Below are 22,386 nucleotides of genomic sequence, written 5' to 3' on the forward strand. Positions count from 1 at the left end.
GGGGCTGCACTGGGGCATTACCTTCTGATGGAAGAGTCTCAGAAAATTCTAGACCAACACACTGGATCCTATCAGGCCCCATCTAGATAACAGTAAGCTTCTTCCTACTGAGATAGGAGGTTTAAGTGACACAGAGGGGCTGAGATCCCCCTTAGAGGCCAAGGAACAGGCCATGACTCTGCTCCCTGTCCCTCCAGAGAGGATCAGCCTGCCTACAAGCTCTGAGATGCAGGGAAGGGGGACAGGAGCAGAGACGGTTGGAGGAACAAAGACAGGTGCCCCACAAGCTCCATCCCAGGACACGAGGCTGAGTCTGTGACAGCCACGGGACCTCCCGGGACTACCGGGTGGTGGAGCCTGGGAAGAGGAAGCACCATTCATTTCTGTTTTAAAAGTGACAATTAGCACTTTGTCACCCTGTAACTTCCCCAGACTTTTCTTAGTTTGTCAATCTGCTTCCCTGCAGTCAGTAAGGGTAAACCCCCAAGTTAAAGAGGCGGTCATGGAGGCATGTGTCTGTGTGTGTGAGATAGTGGGGTGACAGCAGTGCAGGTTCAAGTGGCCCCCTCTTGTGTCTGGGCTCCTTCCAAAGTCCTGAAGGCCCTGAACACTGCATTCCTATGGTCACAGGTTTTGGTAACTTTTGCCAAAGTCGGATATCTTTGCATTCTTTAACTCAACAATGGCCCCTCAATTCTGTAAACTAAGTCTCCTTAAAATCTGGGTGGGAGGCCAGAAGGAAGAAAACTGCCATTTACCAAGCACCTACTGTGTACCTTTAGTCATGTACGGATGGGAGAGTTGGGCCATAAAGAAGGCTGAGCACCAAAGAATTGATGCTTTTGAATTGTGGTGCTGGATAAGACTCTTGAGAGTCCCTTAGACAATAAGGAGATCAAACCAGTCAATCCTAAAGGAAATCAATCCTGAATATTCATTGGAAGGACTGATGCTGACGCTCCACTACTTTGGCCACCTGATGCAAAGAGGCAACTCACTGGAAAAGATCCTGATGCTGGGAAAGACTGAAGGCAAGAGGAGAAGGGGGTCAGCAGAGGATGAGATGGTTAGACACCATCACTGACTCAATAGACATGAGTTTCAGCAAGCTCCAGGAGATAGCGAAAGACAGGAAAGCCTGGTGTGCTGCAGTCCATGGGGTTGCGAAGAGTAGGACACAACTGAGCAACTGAAGAACAAAAAGTGTACCTATAAGTTGGCAGGCTTTTCATACATCACCTCCATGAGTCTCCCATCCTCTCCTTGGGAAGGTGGTTTCTGCTATTATTATTCCCGTTTTATAGGAAAGGAAGTTGAGCCCTGAGAGGCGAAGGGACTTGCACAAGTTCCTACAGCCCATGAGAGTCAGCTGTAAGTCAGATCTGCTTAATTCCAAAGGCCAAGGAAAGCCTCTCTGAGAAAGTGACGTGTGAGCTGAGACTCGAATGAGAAGGAGCCAGATCTGCAGAGTTCTGAGGGAAAAATCCCAGGCAGCAAGTGCAAAGGTCCTGAGGTAGAAAGGAACCAGGTGTATTCAAGGCACATGGATATCTATCTCTTAGGGTAGTTAGGGAGGCAAGTGAGATAGGGAAAATCTTTAAGAGCATAAGGAGTTATTACAGTTAGGCACCAGCCTTGGAGACACAACTGCCCCAGTCTACAGATACCCCCGTTTCTCAGTCCTGGGGATCATGTGACATGGAGAACTCCTACTTTCTGAAGGTCTGCCAAGATTCTCCATTGTTTTATGGGGAAGAGGAGGATGAGACTCTGGAGAGAACTAGAAATCAGGTAAAATGGGAGAATTCTGGGGAGGGCTGTTCATGGAGTCTTAGCTGCTCTTCTGAAATCAGCAGCTGAGTTTCTAAGCAGACCTGAGGGAGGTAGGCTTCTAGCACCCGAGGAGGATGAAGAAGACAGCATGGGGGAGAGGAGAAACGGCCGCCCCCTGACCCAGGGCAACTCTCCGTCAGGTTCCCTGCTGCCAAGCACCTGCCTAGGTGAGGTCCGAGTCACGCAGACAGGGTTGGAACTGGAATCTGCTGGCCCTGGGCCTGGCCCAGTGCTCCCTGCAGCCCCTCAATGTGCCTCCTCTCCAGCTCCCTGGGAACCTACCTGACCAGGAGGTGGAGTGGCGGCTGAGGCTGAGCCCATGCAAGCAGCGCTCCAGGGCGTGCTGGATGCGGTCCTCCGTGCATGTCGTGGTCCCTTGCTGCATCCTGAGTCATCGCCTGTATGGGGGACAGATGCTGGTCAGTCTGGAGACCCTCAGGCTCAAGGAGTACATGGCCAAGCAGGGCAGCCAGTGGAGACAGCGGACACTCACCCATGCCGTCAGTCGGCTGCCTCCAGGGCTGGACCGGCCCCTGGCCGTGCTGCTCAAGAGGCAAGACAGGGCCCTCGGGCCACCTAGCACAGGCTAGGGAATGAGGGGTCGGGGGAGGAGGGGAGTGGAGAGGTATGGGCCCCACAGGCAGGGGTGAGTGTCTCCAAGAGCCCGGGGAGTGCCTGGGATATGGCCAGCCCCATTGCTGGGCAGGAGGACCTCAAAGGAAAAACCAGCATCACTTGGGGGACTTTCTTCTGAATTTCCAGGCTTGAGTCCCCCAGCCCCCAGGGACGGGCAGGCAGGGAGCCTGTTCCTGATGACCACATCACAGAGATCCCCCTCAGTGTGTCAGGGGCCTCCCGCCTTCACAGGCACCCCACCCCCACCACACCATACCCTCTGCTCAGGTGCCCAGGCCCTAGGCACCCGGTCCTTTCCTGCCCTCACCTCCACTTTGGCTGTTTTTTCTTTGCTTTCTCTTAGGCTTAGCAAAGTTACCAGTTACTCAAAGACCTTCCTTGACTTGGTCTTTCAGAGAACCACCTCCTCTTTCCTGCTGAGGAGGGACAGGGGTACTGAGCTCAGGCTGGAGGGCTGCTGAGGAGGAGATCTAAGAAGGGGTTTTAGCACCAGATGGCAACAGTGCCAAGGGCCACATTCTGAAAGCCTGCAGCAGGGCCAGCTTCACATTGAAGCGTGGGCTCCTGGGTCCCCAGGGAAGCTGTGACAGGTCACCCAGTCAGGGAATAAGCCTGGTGTTTGGCATCAACAGACTTGGACTCAAATCTCCACTCTAATATTTGCTAGCCACACACTAGGCAATGTCTTTCACTTCTCTGTATTTCAGTTTACTTAGCTGTAAAATCGGAGAAGGCAATGGCAAGCCACTCCAGTACTCTTGCCTAGAAAATCCCATGGATGGAGAAGCCTGGTAGGCTGCAGTCCGTGGGGTCGCTAAGGGTTGGACACGACTGAGCGACTTCACTTTCACTTTTCTCTTTCACACATTGGAGAAGGAAACGGCAGCCCACTCCAGTGTTCTTGCCTGGAGAATCCCAGGGATGGGGGAGCCTGGTAGGCTTCCGTCTATGGGGTCACACAGAGTCGGACACGACTGAAGTGACTTAGCAGCAGCAGCTGTAAAATGGGTATGACCAGGGTACTAAGCATCCAGGGCTGTTGGGGAAATTAAATGCCAGGGTGGATGCACTGAGCAAGCTTTCAAGACAGGAAAGCTTTCCTGCTACAGTCTTTTTCGTGATCACTCTTTCCTAGGGAATTTCCCTGCATTCACCCTGTCCAGGCTGACCCCACAGTTGGCCAGTCAGGCCAGATCACAGAGGGAAGCCGAGGAAGCAGTTGTCCAGCTCTGTGGAACAGGGGATGGACCCGGAAACCACAAGCAGAAGCACAGAGCTCAGAGCTGAGCCATGCAAATGACATGCAAAGACACAGGACATCCTGGCCTGGACCCAGTGGTCAGTTCACAGAAGCCCAGCAGGCAAATCCTCCCACTTCCCCAGCCAGGGAGGAACAAGACACCGAGGAAAACAAGCCTTTTGTGAGCGGCTCAGCATCAGCTCACTTTAGCAATGTCCCTGGGATGGCGTGGGGGCAGGCCCCCCAGGAAGAAGTGTGCGAGTGTTCTTTCCTCCAGGGATTTACTAACCCCCAGGCACTAAGGGTGGCCTCGCGCTAGGGGTAAAGAATTCACCTGCCACTGCGGGAGACGCAAGAGACACGGGTTCAATCTAGGATACTAGGATGAAAAGCTGGACTGGAGCTATTTTGTTGATTCTTCACCTGGAGGGCCTCCAGCCTGGTGAGGGAAACACAGCAGTAAGAGGCTGAAGACTGGACACTTTGGTGGGAAGCCAGAGGGAGTGTGGGCACTCTGTAGCACAGAGAGGTTAACCAACTTGCCTAAGGTCACACAGCGAGGGGGTGGCAACCCAGAGAGTCTGGCTCTGACTGCTCCTTGACCCAGTCAGATACAGTTACTGGGAGAAAAATAAAATCAACACGTGTTACTACCGCAGCGAGTGTCGACTCAGTTAACTAACATGATCTTGCTTTAGGAGACCTCCATTCCCACCACATGTGTCTCTATTAGCTGCCCACCGCAGCCCTGCCTCCTCCAGGAAGAGGACCAGGGCCCCCAGAAGCAACAACCTCGGCTGGACCGAGTGATGACCACGGATGGCTCAAGGGGCCCAGGTGTTCTCTAGCTCAGAGCGAAGGCAGAACCTGGTGTGTTCCCATTCCCTTCGCTCAGTCATGTCTCTTTGTGACCCCATGGACTGTAGCTTGCCAGGCTTCTCTGTCTATGGGATTCTCCAGGCAAGAATACTGGAGTGGGTTGCCATTTCCTCCTCCAGGGGATCTTACCGATCCGGGATCAAACCTGTGTCTCCTGCATTGACAGGTGGATTCTTTATCACTGAGCCACCCCAGTGAACTAAGTTTAAAGGTCCCTCTGTCCAATCCCTGCTGCAACAGACAAGCAGGCCGCATCAGGAGGCAGAAATGAGTGCCCTCCGGTGTCCCAGCATATCTGACGCAGAGGCAGGACGCAAATGCATATCCTCAGCCGACATCATGTCTGCCACCGCCCTGTCCTCAGAGCAGTGTCCTGGGGCTGCTGACAGTGGATGCACGGACGCTGAAGGCTGCTCCCCAGCACACCGTCCAGTGCCACAGGGCCAGGCTTCTCCCCGTCTCTGGGCCCCGAGCGACTTTCCCATCTCCAGGCCTCTGTGTCTTCAGCTGCTCTTTCGGAGACAATCAAGACCTTATCCTCGGTGCACTGGGCAGTCTCCCTGGTACCCTGAGGCCATCTCGCTTGACCTGCCTCTTCACAGAGGCAGGACCTCCCTGAGGTGCTGGGTCCTGGGAGTCGAGGGATGGGAGCCTGGCCGGGGATCCTGGCTGCCCCAGGGGGTTAGCCTAGCACTCTGTGGTTTGCAGCCCAGCCCTCTGGCATGCTCACTTCCGTCTGATGAGTCAGTCATCGGTCGCCTTTGGTGACTTGTCAGCAGAACTCCAGTGGCTTTGGGGCGGAGATGAAAGGGGAAGAGGGGGTACCTCTCCCTTCCTAGGATGATGACTTTTCTCAAAGGCTTGGTGGGCAAGGCCTGGCTTCCCTTGGCATCTCCCTCCCAACCCCCCAGCCCCCAGCCCCACCACCTTACTACCAGGAGGTCAAGTTGTGAAATTCCAGCTGCTGCCAGGAATGGGAATTTTCCCCCTTCTTCACCCTCAATGGGGCAGTGTTGAAACACTGAACAACGGGGCCTACCTCCACCTCCGAGTCCCTCTTCTGAGCCAGTAAGGATGAGTCCTCACTGGGGACCTGAGCAGGACAGTGAGGAGTAAGGCCTGATGGCTCAGGGGTGTGGGGAGCGGGTGATGGAGGGCAGAGGGAGACCACCTCTTCTCACGATGACATGACCCCGCGATGCGAGACAGGAGGCACCTCCCTTCATGGGCAGGGTCAGCCTGGTTTCCTGATGCAGCCCCACATGCGGCCAGGAAGAGAGGTTCTTTTCTTGAGGGATTTCGTGGAAAACAGGAGAACTGTGGAGTCTACATCTCCTAGAGAGGGACGTATGGGCCTCCAGGCTCTGGCAACACTCCACACTGCTTCCTTTGTGTTCTGGAATATTCCAGGCAAACGTTTTGAAGACTTAGTCCCATAGGTGGACATATGAGAAACATCAAGGCCTGTGGCGCCGGGCTGACCCCACTGATTCGGTCCTGGGTCACCCCCTCCCTTCCCCTTCCTACGGTCCTTTGAGGCTTCATCTCCCTTCTGTGTCACCAGTGTCCTCATGTCTCTTCATAAGGCAGAATCTCTTCCTTGAACAAATTTGTAAAAATTTCATTTCCAATACAGGAAGGATATACCAGAAACCAAGGAGACTGGGGTGAGATGGAAGGGGTAAGGGAATGAGATGGGGGGTAAGGAGGAGTAGCTCTTCTCTGAGGAGACCTTCATATATGGCTTCAACTCTTGGAACCATAGCAATATCTTACATATCCCAAATGAAATAGAGGACTTCCCTGCTAAGACTCTGCGCTCCCAGTGCAGGTGGCCCAGGTCAGGGAACTAGATCCCACATGCTGCAAGTAAGACTCTGTGCAGCCAAATACATAAATAAATTTTAAAAATTTAAAAAATGAAATAAATCTGGGGAGGCGTGGGGGGAAAAAGTAGGAAACAAACAACAAATTACCTTAACTGTACTATTAAATGATTAGGAGAACCACACTGTAAGGAATGGGGAATACAGAAACTAACCCGAGTAACTGGAAAACAGTACTTCCACTGCATACTGTAAGGCTAAAGACAAAAAGAACCATATATGAATACTGCATTCTAGTTACTAAACTTGCTTCTTGTAGAGACGTGGGTTATAAATCCTGAAACTCCTTCATGTGCATGTTGGGTGTGCATATGCTCAGTCGTGTTTGACTCTGTACGACCCCATGGACTGTTGCACACCTCCTACTACTGTGGCCCACTGCTTTGTCCATGGAATTTTCCAAGCAACACTGGAGTGGGTTGCTGTTTCCTTCTCCAGAGGATATGCCGGACCCAGGGATCAAACCTGGGTCTCTTGCATTCCTGCACTGCAGGCGGATTCTTTACCACTAGCGCCTGTATGCTAGGGCTGAACAAATTAGCAAACAGATCACAGATAAAGAGAGCCAGTTTCCTACTGTTAGAGAAAGAAGTTACAGACAAGGAAAGGGATAAGTCTAGAATGAACCACCTTCTGGTGTAGGACTGGAATTGGAGAAATCAGTATCAACTCATGGGTTTTAATGTCTCCTCAGATAGATACATATCTGTTCAAGTGCTCAGTTGTGTCTGACTCTTTGTGACCCCCATGGACTGCAGTCCGCCAGGCTCCTCTCTCCATGGGATTCTCTAGGCAAGAATACTGGAGTGGGTTGCATTTCCCCCTCCAGGGGATCTTCCTGACCCAGGGATCGAACTTGCATCTCCTGCCGCTCCTGTATTGGCAGGCAGATTCTTTACCACTGAGCCACTGATAGGGAATGTTAAAAGGCATAGGAGCCAACTTAAAGGAGCTTCCAATGGTCAAAGCCAGGATAGTCCGAACAACTGAATAATGAAAGTGTTGGATAATAATTCACAGGATGAAATAAATACCCATGAGTCTACACTAATGTCATAAATTATAAAGTAAAAAAATCAATAAATGGAAGAGAAAGTACAGGTCTTCTTCACAAAAGAATTCCAGTTAATAAATGTGATAGGAATGAGAGAAATACAAAATGGCCATTAGACCAACACCACAGTTCTAATTATTACAGGCAAGATCCACCAACAGATGCTAAAATCTATGAGTGAAAATCTAAGAGAAAACAAGATATGTGCATATTCTTTTGAATATTTTCCCCAAAAAACTGATCAATTACAAGAAAAAATAATGCCACAGTGGAGAAATCCAGCCCTGCTTTAACTTCATGACTAAATTCAATGTCACCAATAATAACACATGTCAACATCACGTACCCTCCCATATCCTGATTCAAGTCACTAAGAGAGACACAACATCACTTCTGTGGGATTCTTGCCAAAAATTCCCAACCACACAAACCAAATCATGAGTAACCATTCAAAACCAAACGTAGGGACTTCCCTGGCGGCCCAGCGGTTAAAGGTCTACACTTCCAAGGCAGGGGGCACAGGTTCGAGCCCTGATCGGGGTAGTAAGATCTCACATGCTGCACAGTGTGGCCAAAACAAACAAACAAGGCAAAAGAACCGAATGCAGACAAATTCTATAAAATAATTCACCAAAGAGTCAAGGTCATAAAATATAAGGCAAGACTTAGTAACTGTCGCAGACTGGAGGAGACTAAGGAGACGCAAAAGCTAAATGTGATGTGGGATCCTGGACTAGATTCTGGAACTGAGAGGGGATGTTAGGGGACCCTGGCTAGAATTCAAGTAAGGGTTTGGATCATTATCGTTTCCTGGTTTGGATAACTGCACCACATCATACAAACTGCTAACATTAAGGGAAGCTTGGTGAAGAGTATATTGTTGCTGTTGTTGTTTATTCTCTAAATTGTGTCCGACTCTTTGAGACCCCATGGACTATAGCCCGCCAGGCTCCTCTGTCCATGAGACTTCCCAGGCAAGAATACTGGAGTGTATTGCTATTTCCTTCTCCAGGGGACCTTCTTGACCCAGGGATCAAACCCACGTCTCCTTGGCAGAAGCATTCTTTACCACTGGGCCATCTGGGAAGCCCTAGTGAAAGGTATATCTGGGTCTATACAACCCTTTAATAGTTACATAGGCTTTACATACCCTTTATATATCTTTCCAAGTGGTTATCCAAAGCTTCACTGCCCTTCATGAACTTGATCAGATTTAATGAACAGTCACAGGTCCTAATTACTTGTGGGTGGACCAATGCAGAACTGGCTGCCTCAAAATCCCCTAACCTCATGTTCCTAAACTGGAGTTGAGAATCTCTAGGGTTTTTAGAGGGTCTCTGAGGCCTTTCTGGAAGAATGCTTAAACCGTATTTTCATTTTGATGGCAATTAGGAAAAATTAGTATTTAATAGTTAATACAATGCTGAAGCTGAAGCTCCAATACTTTGGCCAATTGATGCGAAGAGCTGATTCATGGGAAAGACCCTGGTGTTGGGAAGGATTGAGGGCAGGAGGAAAGGGGAGTGGTAGAGGATGAGATAGTTAGATAGCATCCCCAACTCAGTGGGCGTGAATTTGAGCAAACTCTGAGAGATAGTGGAGAACAAAGGAGCCTGGTGTGCTGTAGTCCATGGGTCATAAAGAGTCAGACACTACTTAACGACTGAACAACAACATTAATATATTCTGGAATATCTTGATAATACTATGACCAAATGTTACCATAAAAGGTTGATGCATTTGTTTCTATCATCAATCTGGTGTCGCCTAAAAGGACAGTGTTGTTAGTGTCTGGGAGAGCTCAAGGTTGTCCGTAACAGGTTAATAAACGAAAAAAATTTAGAACAGTGCCTGGTACATATAAACATTCAATAAATGTGATCAATTAGCTATCAGGGTGCTTTCTCAGTATACACATTTCAACCACAGGTGGCTTTGAGATTAGGCTAAGAAAACACTTCCTGGATGATTCTGATGTACAGTAACATGTTCTATTTTACAAAAACACTCATACCCACATCCCCACCACACACATGCATTATACACTAGACCATGACACTAGAAAGGCACCTTACAGACCATCTAGTGCAACTCTCCCATTCTACAGACAAGAAAATGGGGGCTCTGAGAAATGAAGGACTTGCTCAGATTCAGTTCAGTCGCTCAGTCGTGTCCGACTCTTTGCGACCCCATGAATCACAGCACGCCAGGCCTCCCTGTCCATCACCAACTCCCGGAGTTCACTCAAACTCATGTCCACAGAGTCGGTGATGCCATCCAGACATCTCATTCTCTGTCATCCCCTTCTCCTCCTGCCCCCAGTCCCTCCCAGCATCAGAGTCTTTTCCAGTGAGTCAACTCGTCGCATGAGGTGGCCAAAGTATTGGAGCTTCAGCTTTAGCATCAGTCCTTCCAATGAACACCCAGGACTGATCGCCTTTAGAATGGACTGGTTGGATCTCCTTGCAGTCCAAGGGACTCTCAAGAGTTTTCTCCAGCACCACAGTTCAAAAGCATCAATTCTTCGGCGATCAGTTTTCTTCACAGTCCAACTCTCACATCCATACATGACCACTGGAAAAACCATAGCCTTGACTAGACGGACCTTGGTTGGCAAAGTAATGTCTCTGCTTTTTAATAAGCTATCTAGGTTGGTCATAGCTTTCCTTCCAAGGAGTAAGCGTCTTTTAATTTCATGGCTGCAATCAGCATCCGCAGTGATTTTGGAACCCAAAAAAATAAAGTCTGACATTGTTTCCACTGTTTTCCATCTATTTCCCATGAAGTGATGGGACAAGATGCCATGATCTTAGTTTTCTGAATGTTGAGCTTTAAGCCAACTTTTTCATTCTCCTCTTTCACTTTCATCAAGAGGCTTTTTAGTTCCTCTTCACTTTCTGCCATAAGGGTGGTATCATCTGCATATCTGAGGTTATTGATATTTCTCCTGGCAGTCTTGATTCCAGCTTGTGCTTCTTCCAGCCCAGCTTTCCTCATGATGTACTCTGCATATAAGTTAAATAAGCAGGGTGACAATATACAACCTTGACGTACTCCTTTTCCTATATGGAACCAGTCTGTTGTTCCATGTCCAGTTCGAACTGTTGCCTCCTGACCTGAATACAGGTTTCTCAAGAGGCAGGTCAGGTGGTCTGGTATTCCCATCTCTTTCAGAATTTTCCACAGTTTGTTGTGATCCACACAGTCAAAGGCTTTGGCATAGTCAATGAAGCAGAAAAAGATGTTTTTCTAGAACTCTCTTGCTTTCGCCATGATCCAGCTGATGTTGGCAATTTGATCTCTGGTTCCTCTGCCTTTTATAAAACCAGCTTGAACATCTGAAAGTTCACGGTTCACGTATTGCTGAAGCCTGGCTTGGAGAATTTTGAGCATGACTTTACTAACATGTGAGATGAGTGCGATTGTGCAGTAGTATGAGCATTCTTTGGCATTGCCTTTCTTTGGGATTGGAATGAAGACTGACCTTTTCCAGTTCTGTGGCCACTGCTGAGTTTTCCAAATTTGCTGGCATATTGAGTGCAGCACTTTCACAGCATCATCTTTCAGGATTTGAAATAGCTCAATTGGAATTCCATCACCTTCACTAGCTTTGTTCGTAGTGATGCTTTCTAAGGCCCACTTGACTTCACATTCCAAGATGTCTGGCTCTAGGTCAGTGATCACACCATCATGATTATCTTGGTCATGAAGATCTTTTTTGTACAGTTCTTCTGTGTATTCTTGCCACCTCTTCTTAATTGCTCAGATTAGAGAGTGGCAAATCTCATATGATCCAGCAATCCCTCTCATGGGCATATATCCAGACAAAACTATGACTGGAAAGGAGGCATGCACCCCTATGTTCATAGCAGAGCTGTTCACAATAGCCAAGACATGGAAACAACCTAAATGTCCATCTACAGATGAATGGATTAAGAAGATGCAGTACATATATACAACGGGATACTACTCAGTCATTAAAAGAATGAAATCATGCCATTTTCAGTAACATGGATGGAACCATAGATTATCACACTAAGTGAAGAAAGTCAGAAAGAGAAAGACAAATAAAAGCCATATGGTATCTCACTTATATGTGGACTCTAAACTATGACACAGATGAACTTACCAATGAAACAGAACAGACTTGCAGATACAGACAATAGATTTGTGATTGCCAAAGGAAAGTGGAGTAGGGGAGGGATGGATTGGGAGTTTGGGATCAGTAGATGCAAACTATTATATAGAGACTAGATAAACAAGAAGGTCCTACCGTAGAGCACAGGGAAATATATTCAATATTCTGTGATAAGCCACAATGGAAAGGAATATAAAAAAGAATTTATAGATATATATATATATATGTGTGTGTGTGTATAATTATAAGTAAATCATTTTGCTGTTCAGCAGAAATTAATACAACATTGTAAATCAACTATTTATCAATAAATTTTTTAAAGAAAGTGGTGAATCTATAACTAGAATTTGAGTCCAGAACCTCAGGACAGTCATGTGACCCACCGGGTTGAGTGAGAATCAGACACTATTGTCTGGCAGTGAGTGACCTCTGCTCCTCTCCTCAGGGTTAATTTTAGAATTCTTTTTCAAATTTACTCCAGAGTTTTGGGGCTGTGTAGATATCCAACTACTTCATGGGTCAATTTTGCAAATTTAGATTTTCTGATGGTATCATTCATCTTTCAGTTCAGTTCAGTCGCTCAGTCGTGTCCGACTCTTTGCGACCCCATGAACCACAGCACGCCAGGCCTCCCTGTCCATCACCAACCCCCGGAGTTCACTCAAACTCATGTCCATCGAGTCGGTGATGCCATCCAGCCATCTCATTCTCTGTTGTCCCCTTCTCCTCCCGCCCCCAATCCTTCCCAGCATCAGAGACTTTTCCAGTGAGTCAACTCGTCGCATGAGGTGGCCAAAGTATTGGAGTTTCAGCTTTAGCATCAGTCCTTCCAATGAACACCCAGGATTGATCTCCTTTAGAATGGACTGGTTGGATCTCCTTGCAGTCCAAGGGACTCTCAAGAGTCTTCTCCAACACCACAGTTCAAAAGCATCAATTCTTCGGCGATCAGCTTTCTTCACAGTCCAACTCTCACATCCATACATGACCACTGGAAAAACCATAGCCTTGACTAGACGGACCTTTGTTGGCAAAGTAATGTCTCTGCTTTTTAATATGCTGTCTAGGTTGGTCATAACTTTCCTTCCAAGGAGTAAGCGTCTTTTAATTTCATGGCTGCAATCAGCATCTGCAGTGATTTTGGAGCCCAAAAAAGTAAAGTCTGACACTGCTTCCACTGTTTCCCCATCTATTTCATCTATTTATCATTCATCTTAGTCAGATTTTTAAATTTCTTAGCAAGGATCTAGATCTAGAATTCCTATATACTTTTAAAAATTATTTTTGAACCTTGTAATTTTAGTTCCTCTCTTAATCTTAATGTTGTAATATTGTTTTCTCTTAAAATAGGGATCCAGATTTGTGTCAAAAATTTTCACACAATTCCTGAAATAATTATTTTTGAAATTTATAGTAAACATAATAACTATGTAATTATAGTATTTTTTCCTGAACAGTGGCTTTAAGTTCGGTTTATTTCATTGCTTGATGTTTTGTTTTGTACCATCCTATCCCTATCTATGAGTTCTTTACTTTAATTCATTTGTTGCTCAGCCAGGGTATTTCGAGTAACTCCAGGAAGAGTGTGTGGGTGAGGAACCTTCTGAGGCTGTATGTGTCATGTGTCATTCATCGAGGCTTACTATGAATTACAACTTTGCCAATTAAAGAACTGGCATAATTTATACTTTTTCACCCTCAAATTGTTTATAGAAAGCCAAAATAATGAAATGAAAAATGGCTACCACAAATAAGAGAATCAGATAAGGTGGCTGGATACAAATTAAAGTAGAAGTTAATACCATTCAGACACACAAAAAACAGAAATGGTGTTGGAAAGAGACCCACATACACAGCAACAAAAAGAATAAAATAAGAGAAAATCTGCAGGAAATCAGTGAAGTAAAACTTTTGAGGAACACAAAGGCAAATAAACAGAAATGCATAACCTTTCGGTAGATAGGAAAATTCAATATCATAAAGAATTAATTCAAAATGAATCAGAGAATGAAAAATAGAGAGTTTAAACTGCAAAACTCAGAAGAAAACAGGAGGAACACTTCATCACATTAGCTTTGTCAATGAGTTCTTGGAAAAGACACCAAAGCACAGGCGATAAAAGGGAAAAATAGATAAACTTGACTACATTAAAATTTAAAACTCAAAGGAAAAAATCAACAGAGTAAAAAGGCAGCTTACAGAGAGGGAGAGGATATTTGCAAATCTTACGTCTAACAAGGAGGTGATATCCAAAATATACAAAGAAGTCCTGCAACTCAACACAACAAAAAACCCAATTAAAAATGGTCAAAGGTCTTGAATAAACATTTCTCCAAAGATACACAATTGGCCAATAGGCACATGAAAAGATGCTCAACATCACTAATCATTAGGGAAATCCACATCAAAACCACAGTGAGGTACCACTGCACACCCATAAGCATGGTCATATGAAAAACAAAAATAAGTGTTAGTGAGGATGTGGAGCAACTGGAGCCCTTGTGCACTGCTGGGGGGAAATTAAAATGGGGCAGCCACTATAGAAAATGGCGTGTTGATTCCTCAAAAAATTCAAAATAGGATTACTGCATGATCCAGCAATTCCACTTCTCGGCATATACCCAAAAGAACTGAAAGCAGAGACCGGAACATATTGTACACCTGTGTTCACTGAAGCGGTATTCACAATAGCCAAACGTAGAAGCCATCCATGGGTCCACAGACAGACGAATGCATATCAGACGTGGCCCACACATACAATGGGATAGTATTCAGCCTCAAAAAGGAAGGAAGCTCTGTCACGTGCTCCATCACGGATGAGTCTTGAGGACATCACGCCAAGTGAAATAAGCCAGTCACAAAAAAACAAACACTGTATGGTTCCACTTCTTTGAGTCTCTAGAGTAGTCAAATTTGTAGAGACAGAAAGTTCAATGGCGGTTTCCAGGTGTTCAGGGAGAGGGCTTGGGGCGGGGGTTGCTTAATGGGTATAGAGTTTTAGTTTTACAAGATGAAAAGAGTTCTGTAGGTCAGTTGCACAGCAATGTGAAAAATCACTACGAAACCACACACTTAAAAATAGTTACAGTGGTAAAGTTTATGTCGTAAGTATTTTACTGTAATTTTTGAAAAGAGTGAGACAAAAAGAAGAATTAGTCGACATTTTTGTGATATTAGATAAATTAATCGACATCTTTGTGATATTAGATAGGAACGTCAATTGTCTATCAGTTTCAGCCTAGAGAACAGGACAGAAGGAAAGAGGACAGACTGCCTAGCACCGAGCGGCTGCTCCATGTCAGGTCCCAGGCTTGGTACTTCCCCGTGACAGTCTAGCTGAGTGACCACAGTCACCCCACGGCATACTCACAGTTATGTACAATTCCTGCAGTTCAGGGAGGGCGAGCCATTTACTTGGACAAATTCCCGTGGTCATCGTTCTTATAGCCTGAGCTGTAAGCACAGCCCACCTTGGCCGTACTCCAGAGCCCAAACCATCGCCTACCCCGTGTTCGCAGGAAGTTATCGCTCCTGTGTTCTAGATGCCCAAAGGGCTGGGTGCACGGTTTCACCTCGCTGTTATCATCTGAGGCTTCCCTGGAAGCCACCTGGCACAAAAATTGCCTAAATCCTCATTGTCAGTGATTCATTTTCCCTGGGTTAGGGCGGTGGCTCACTTCCTCTGTCCTCGCTTATTTTTCAAGAACGTAAGATTCCCGGAGGGACATTTAGCCAACAAATGGGTCTGTGACGGCAGTGACGGTGGACAGTGGGCAGCAGGACGGCTCTAGGCTGGGAGAGGGAGGATGTGTGAAAAGGTAGGTGGTGGTGGCATGGGAGGGCAGGGGGTGGATGTAGGGGAAGTGTGCAAAAAGGGGAGGATGGCCAAGAGGGCAGACATAAGCCTTTGCCTACTTCCCACCTTCGCTCACACTCTTCTTTACCAAGGAAAGGGCACAAGGATTCCCAGGAAGACCAAGCTGTGGTTCAGACCAAGAAGAGATGGGACGAGGAATGGGGGAGAGAAGAAGAAAGATGCTAACAGGTTGCAGCACTGACTCCATGACAGATACTGTGCTTAGGGCTTGAAGCCTTGAGCTCATTTACTCTGAATAACCTCATAAAACTCTGAAATACAAGGAGGAGGCAAATGCAGTCCTTGGTAGCTAAATGATCTTCCCCAGATCATACAACTGCAAGCAGTTTAGGCAGAATTTGAAACCAGGTCTATCTGACTCCCTTCTACCCAAGTAATCATCTGGAAGAATACTGAAAGACAGTAAGATGCATTATATTGCCTTTGTATGTAATAATTATAACAGCAGGTAAAGCTAAGAGAAGGCTTACTATGTGCCAGGTGTGTCTAGGTGCTTTCAATAAATTAATTCACTGAATCCGTATGAGGAAGATACTCTCTTTTCCCCATTTTCCCATTTTACAGATGAGCAGACTGAGGCACAGAGCTTTCTCTCCCTGGTAAGTGAGGCTTGCCTTTTCTTGGCATGATCTAGGCAATTTAGCTTCTCTGTATACATAAAGGAGCTAGAGATGGGCAAACGGAAATTACTGCCAAGAGGGGGAACCAAAGACAGACTATAAGAATGTACCAAGGCATAGACTCCAGGCAGCAACCAAATTCTATGGATTCCTGGGCTAAACCATGGGCACCTGGCCTTGGAGACTGTTTAATCCTGTGTGCGCACTAAGTGGCTTCAGTTTGTGTCCGACTCTCTGTGACCCTATGGACTGTAGCCCACCAGGCTTCTCTGTCCATGGGATTCTCCACACAAAAACACTGAAGTGGGTTGCCACGCCCTCCTGCCATGCCCTCTTCCCAACCCAGGGATCAAACCCGCATCTCATTACATCTGCTGCTAATGCAGGTGGGTTCTTTACCACTCACACCATGTGGGAAGCCCCTGTTTAATCCTGCCGCCTTTCAAATTCAGAGCCCATCTTGTTTGCCAGCAAATGCTCACGGAGTACTAATGCAGCAAACGAATGCAAACATGGAAACTCCAGAAAGGCCAAAACATATATACTGGCAGAGTTCTGATTTTTTTTTTTTGGATGTGGAAAAAGATTGTGGTTGTGACAAATTGCATTCATTACAGCAGCTCACTTTCTGCAAAACCATTTCCAGTTTGTAAAATAGACACGAATATTTCAGTTTCGGGCAGAGAGGATTTTATGGAACACTGATCCCTCCAGATGCCCTGCCCCTGGAATAAATTTGAGACAGATTGTCTAATTCATTATCTCATCCCTGGAACATCTTTTCTTCCCTCTCAGAACGAAGACCACTTACCACCAATCTTCTCTCCATTAATCACCAGCATGCCCATCTTCTTCAGTTCAGTTCAGTTCAGTCGCTCAGTCGTGTCCGACTCCTTGCGACCCCATGAATCGCAGCACACCAGGCCTCCCTGTCCATCACCAACTCCCGAAGTTTACCCAAACTCATGTCCATCGAGTCGGTGATGCCATCCAGCCATCTCATCCTCTATCGTCCCCTTCTCCTCCTGCCCCCAATCCCTCCCAGCATCAGGGTCTTTTCCAGTGAGTCAACTTTTCGCATGAGGTGGCCAAAGTATTGGAGCTTCAACTTCAGCAACAGTCCTTCCAATGAACACCCAGGACTGATCTTTAGGATTGACTGGTTGAATCTCCTTGCAGTCCAAGGGACTCTCAAGAGTCTTCTCCAACACCACAGTTAAAAGGCATCAATTCTTTGAGGAGACCTGGGTTCGATTCATGGATCAGGAAGATCCCCTGGAGAAGGAAATGGCAACCCACTCCAATATTCTTGCCTGGAGAATCCCATGGACAGAGGAGCCTGGCAGGCTACAGTCCATGGGGCCACAAGAGTCGAACATGTCTGAGGGACTAAACCACCATCTTCTTCAGGCTCCTTGCCCGCCAGGCTTCTCTGTACAAAGAACTTTCCAGGCAAGAAGACTGGAGTGGGTTGCCATTTCCTTTTCCAGGGGATCTTCCCAATCCAGGGATCGAACCCAGGTCTCCTGCATGAGCAGGCGGATTCTTTACTGACTGAGCTACCAGAATATGATTTGTTAGTTCTGGCCAGACTGTCGTGAGATACCCCAACCCCACCCCAACCACAGGTGGTGTCTGAGAAAGCCAAGTAGGGAGACAGGTCTTGTATCCACACTGGTAGTAATAAGCCCCCTCCACCTTCATTTCTCAGTGGAGACTACTGGAAGCCTGGATTTCCAGCCCCACCAGACAGTAAGAGCGCCTCCTCCCACTCTGCGGTGGTGTCAGAGGAAGCCTAGTGAGGAGTCAGGGCATTCACTACTACCCAGCGGGAATGAGGTCATTTCCTCCACCCCAGGCATCAGCGTGCTCAGTCACTTCAGTTGTGTCCGACTCTTTGCGGTCCCATGGACTATAGCCTGCCAGTCTCCTCTGATTCTCCAGGCAAGAATACTGGAGTGGGTTTGCCATGCCCTTCTCCAGGGGATCTTCCCAATCCAGGGATCGAACCCATATCTGTTAGGTCTCCTGCATTGGTGGGTAGGTTCTTTACCACTAGCGCCACCTGGGAAGCCCATTTGGTATCAATGGAGCAGTAATGATGCACCCTTGCCCCTCCCAGCAAGGGAGGTATCAGTGGAGGCCTATTTGTGAAACCAGAATTCCCACTCCACCTAGTGGAGAAGGAAATGGCAACCCACTCCAGTATTCTTGCCTAGAGAATCCTGTAGACAGAGGTGCCTGGTGGGCTGCTGCCCATAGGGTCGCACAGAGTTGGACATGACTGAAGCGACTTAGCATGCATGCATGCATTGGAGAAGGAAATGGCAACCCACTCCAGGATTCTTGCCTGGAGAATCCCAGGAACAGAGGAGCCTGGTGGGCTGCCATCTATGGGGTCGCACAGAGTCGGATATGACTGAAGCGACTTAGCAGCAGCAGCAGCAGCCAGTGGTAATACGGACGCACCTCCTCAATGTCAATGGAAGCTAAGCATGGAACCTGGATTTATACCCTCACCTGGCAGTAAAAGGGTGGTTCCTTCACCCCAACCCCCGGCCCTGCCCCACTTTCCCTTTCAGGAACATGTTGGAGAGAAAGTCAACAAAGCAGATGTTTAAATAAGATCCAGCACCTTATAACTCTTCTAACAAAATACCCCAAATGTCCAGATTGCGATAGAAAATAACTAGTCACATCAAGAATAAGGAAGATCCTAAAATGAATAAGTAGATGCCAACCCCAAAATGACAGGCATTAAAAATATCTGAAAAAGATTTTAAAGCAATCATCATTTAAAATGCTTCCATGAATGATTATAAACACATGAAAACTAGAAAAGTCTCAGCAAAGAAATATAAGAGGTAAATTAAGTACCAAATGGAACTGAAGATATATAATAACTGAAATAAAAAAGCTCAAGTGGATGAGTTCAACATCAGAATGGAGGGGACAAAGAACCGATGAACTTGAATACAGAACAATAACATTATCTGATCTGAACAACAGAGAGAAAATCAAATGAAAAATGGACAGAGCCTCAAGGAAATGTGGCTATACAAACAGATCTAACATTCTTACCTGAGTCCCAGTGGTAGAGGACAGAGCTAAAAAAGTACGCCAAGAAATAATGGCTGAAAACTTGGCAAATTTGGCAAAATACATAAAACAACAGATTCAAAAAATTGTGTGACTCCCAAACAAAACAGAGCCAAGAAATACGTACCAAGACCCAACACAATCAAACTTTGAAAAACTAAAGAGAAAAGAAAAATATTAAAAGCAGCAAGAGAGGAACAACATCTTCTCTGAAAAGAAAAATAATTCAAAAGACAGTGGATTTCTGGGCTTCCCTGGTGTCTCAGTGGTAAAGAATCTGCCTGCCAATGCAGGAGACATGGGTTCAATCCCCAGTCCAGCAAGTGCCCATATGCCACGGAGCAACTAAGCCTGTGAGCCAAAACTACTGAACCTGGGCACCACAAGTAAGAGAATCTGTGCCTCGCAACAAAAGATTCCGCATGACCCAACCAAGACTCACAGCCAAGTAAATGAATGAATGAGTACTAAATAGTTAAATAAAAACTCTTTATCTAAAAAATATAGATAAATCATAATAGCCTTAAACTGAAAACAACCAGATCCACCAATAAGAGAATGGATAAACCAATTACTTGATATATTTTTATAATCCATTACTATTCGGTGATGGAAGGAATTAAAAAGAGCAAATTACGAATGTGTGTAACAACATGGATGAATAACAAAAATGTGTTGTGCAAATAATCTGGACACACACAAAACAGATATTCTATGGTTCCATTTAAGTTTTAGAACAGGCAAAACTAATCTGTAGCGAAATAAATCAAAATAGTAGTTGTCCCTGGAAGGCTTAATAAGGAGAGATGACCAGGAATGGGCATGAGAAACTTTCTGGGATGATGGAAATATTCTGTATCTTGATAGGAGGACAGGTTACATGGGTGTACATATTTTCTGTAACCCATAAAACTGTACAATAAAACTTGTGCATTTCACTATATGGTAAACCAAACCCCAGGGACTTCTCTGGTGGTCCAGTGGCTTAAGACTCCGAGCTCCCAATGCAGGGGCCCTGGGTTCCAGCCCTGGTCAGGGAATTAGATCCCACATGCTGCAAAGAAGAGTTCGCACGGGGCAACTAAAGATCTCGCATGCCGAATCAGAGATCAAAGATCCCGTGTGCTGACAACGAAATAAATAAATAAGTAACATTTTTTAAAAAGTACTTCAATAAAAATATTTTAAGACTCACACTATATATAAGTGTCTAGAATAAATCTTGAAAGCTTTCTTAGCCTGACCATCTACCCGTGAAGGAGGAAACAGAACAGGCTCTATCTTGAAAGCAGGACTCCATCTTGGGCCGGACTGGGAACTTTGAGCTATATGCCCAGTATCTATGGAAATGACATACCAACTGGAAAACCAGGCACCTGGAAGGAAGAGCCCCAGGGCTCTCCGTTGCTAAAAGAATATCCTAATTATCTGTGTAATCGAATAGAATCATACATTCTATTATGCTTATTGGGATATGACCACAGGTCTATTGATAATTGTTCACTGTTAACTACCTAGGCTTAAGGCATATGATCATGGGTAAACTTTGATTGTATCTTTCTTTTTCCTTTGTTCAGACTAGTTTCAGGGAACCTTAGGGTATATAAGGTTTTCACAAAAACTGGTCGGGGTCCTTGGCTAAGAGGAGACTGCCTTGGGCTCGCTGGTGTAATAAACTGCACTCCACTATCTGCATTGTCCTTCTGAGTGAGTTTGTTTCCCAGAATGCGTGGCTACAACACCTGCACCCCACTTTTCCTTTTCAAAGATACACACTCTCCACTCAGGGTGGCCTGTTATCCTTCCAGTCTGGTTGATAAATTTACACGCCTATATAACACACCCTTCTCCCACGCATTTTCTTCTTAAACTCACAGAATCAGAGACGTTCTATGCAGAATTGTCTCCTCAGACAAAGCTATCTATCATTCCCTCTGCTGCTTAAGATTTCGAATGGTTTTCCGTTGCCTTAGGACAAAGTTCAACCCCCAACCCTGCTTACAAGCCCCTGAGGGGTCTGGGCCCTTCCTCCCGGGCCAGTATCACACCCCCACCTTCCTTCTCCCTTAGAGACTTCTTCCTGCCCGTGTTCCCTCCACTCAAAACATTTCCACCATCTTCCCTGCTTTTGATGTGGCTTTTTTTTTTTTAACTGTACCTTCCCCCAAACCTGAGATTCCTTTCTTTTTTTAACTGAAGTCTAGTCGATTTACAATGTTATGTTAGCTGCAGGTGCAGAGCAAAGTGACTCAGTTATACATACACATGCGTCTATTCTTGTTCAGACTCTTTTCCATTACAATGTGGCTCTTAATAGACATTCTTCTGTCTCCCTTTTACAGGGTCGCTTTGCCTCTAGACTTCAGGCTGGTTTGGGTGCCCATCCCCTCCCCCTCTGCTTCCCCATCGTCTGTGCTTCTTTCCTCCGATAGTGGCCCGATTCATGCACACGGTTCTAACCTCAGCTCCTGTTGCAAGACCCGGGTGGAGTCTCCCGGGACAGTTGGTTGAGTGTGCAAGACATCCAAGGCCCCACCCCAAATATGTAACCCTGAGGCTGTGCCCCTATGAGACACCCAGGATATTCCTCAGGCCTAGAGGGGAAATCACACCTCTTGTAACTTCTCAATGAGTCAGTCCTGGGAGGGTGGTATAGATTGAGTCATATTGGCCACCCACGATGCGGGGCAGGTTGCCTAGGAAACCTGCTTCCTCCAGTATTTCCTCTAATTGAGGCTAAAGGGAGAGATTCGGGTCAGAACCCAAGAGCTGTTCCTAAGGCCACAGGTTACTAACACAGGGCTGTGTTTGATATTACGCCGCTATTGATATCTTTCTTTCTGGACATGGTTCCCTCCCCAGGCTCTGTCCCTATGCTAATAAGGTAACCCCCTTAGGGAAGGTTTCCAGGAGGAAAGCGTAAAAACTCCGAGCTACTGGACAGTTCCTGGCAGGAGGAATGGGGCTCAGAGCTGGGTTTCAGTTGAAGATCAAGAAATGGCAAAAAATAGAGGGGATATATATACACCTGGAGATCTAACCAGTCAATCCTAAAGGAAATCAGTCCTGAATAGTCATTGAAAGGACTGATGCTGAGGCTTAAGCTTCAATACTCTGGCCACCT

General features: G+C 46.3%; 1 protein-coding gene across 7 annotated transcripts in view; it reads right to left on the reverse strand.

Annotated features, from left to right (window-relative positions):
- The window catches only part of PIK3R5 (phosphoinositide-3-kinase regulatory subunit 5), a 77,376-nt gene that overhangs the window by 25,018 nt on the left and 29,972 nt on the right, over positions 1-22,386 (reverse strand). For 6 of the 7 annotated variants that reach the window (XM_055406889.2, XM_088828894.1, XM_055406897.2 and 3 more), the window contains exon 2: positions 2,116-2,231. In XM_055406889.2, coding sequence (XP_055262864.2) covers positions 2,116-2,218 — 103 coding nt within the window. In that variant the 5' untranslated portion in view covers positions 2,219-2,231. Of the gene's footprint in view, positions 1-2,115; positions 2,232-4,043; positions 4,149-22,386 lie in introns of all 7 variants that reach the window. The other variant, XM_088828891.1, reaches the window with a different exon arrangement.

This window comes from Moschus berezovskii, chromosome 20, assembly GCF_049115385.1.
Source record: "Moschus berezovskii isolate FMDL1 chromosome 20, NW_MosBer_1.0, whole genome shotgun sequence".
NCBI classification, from domain to species: domain Eukaryota; kingdom Metazoa; phylum Chordata; class Mammalia; order Artiodactyla; family Moschidae; genus Moschus; species Moschus berezovskii.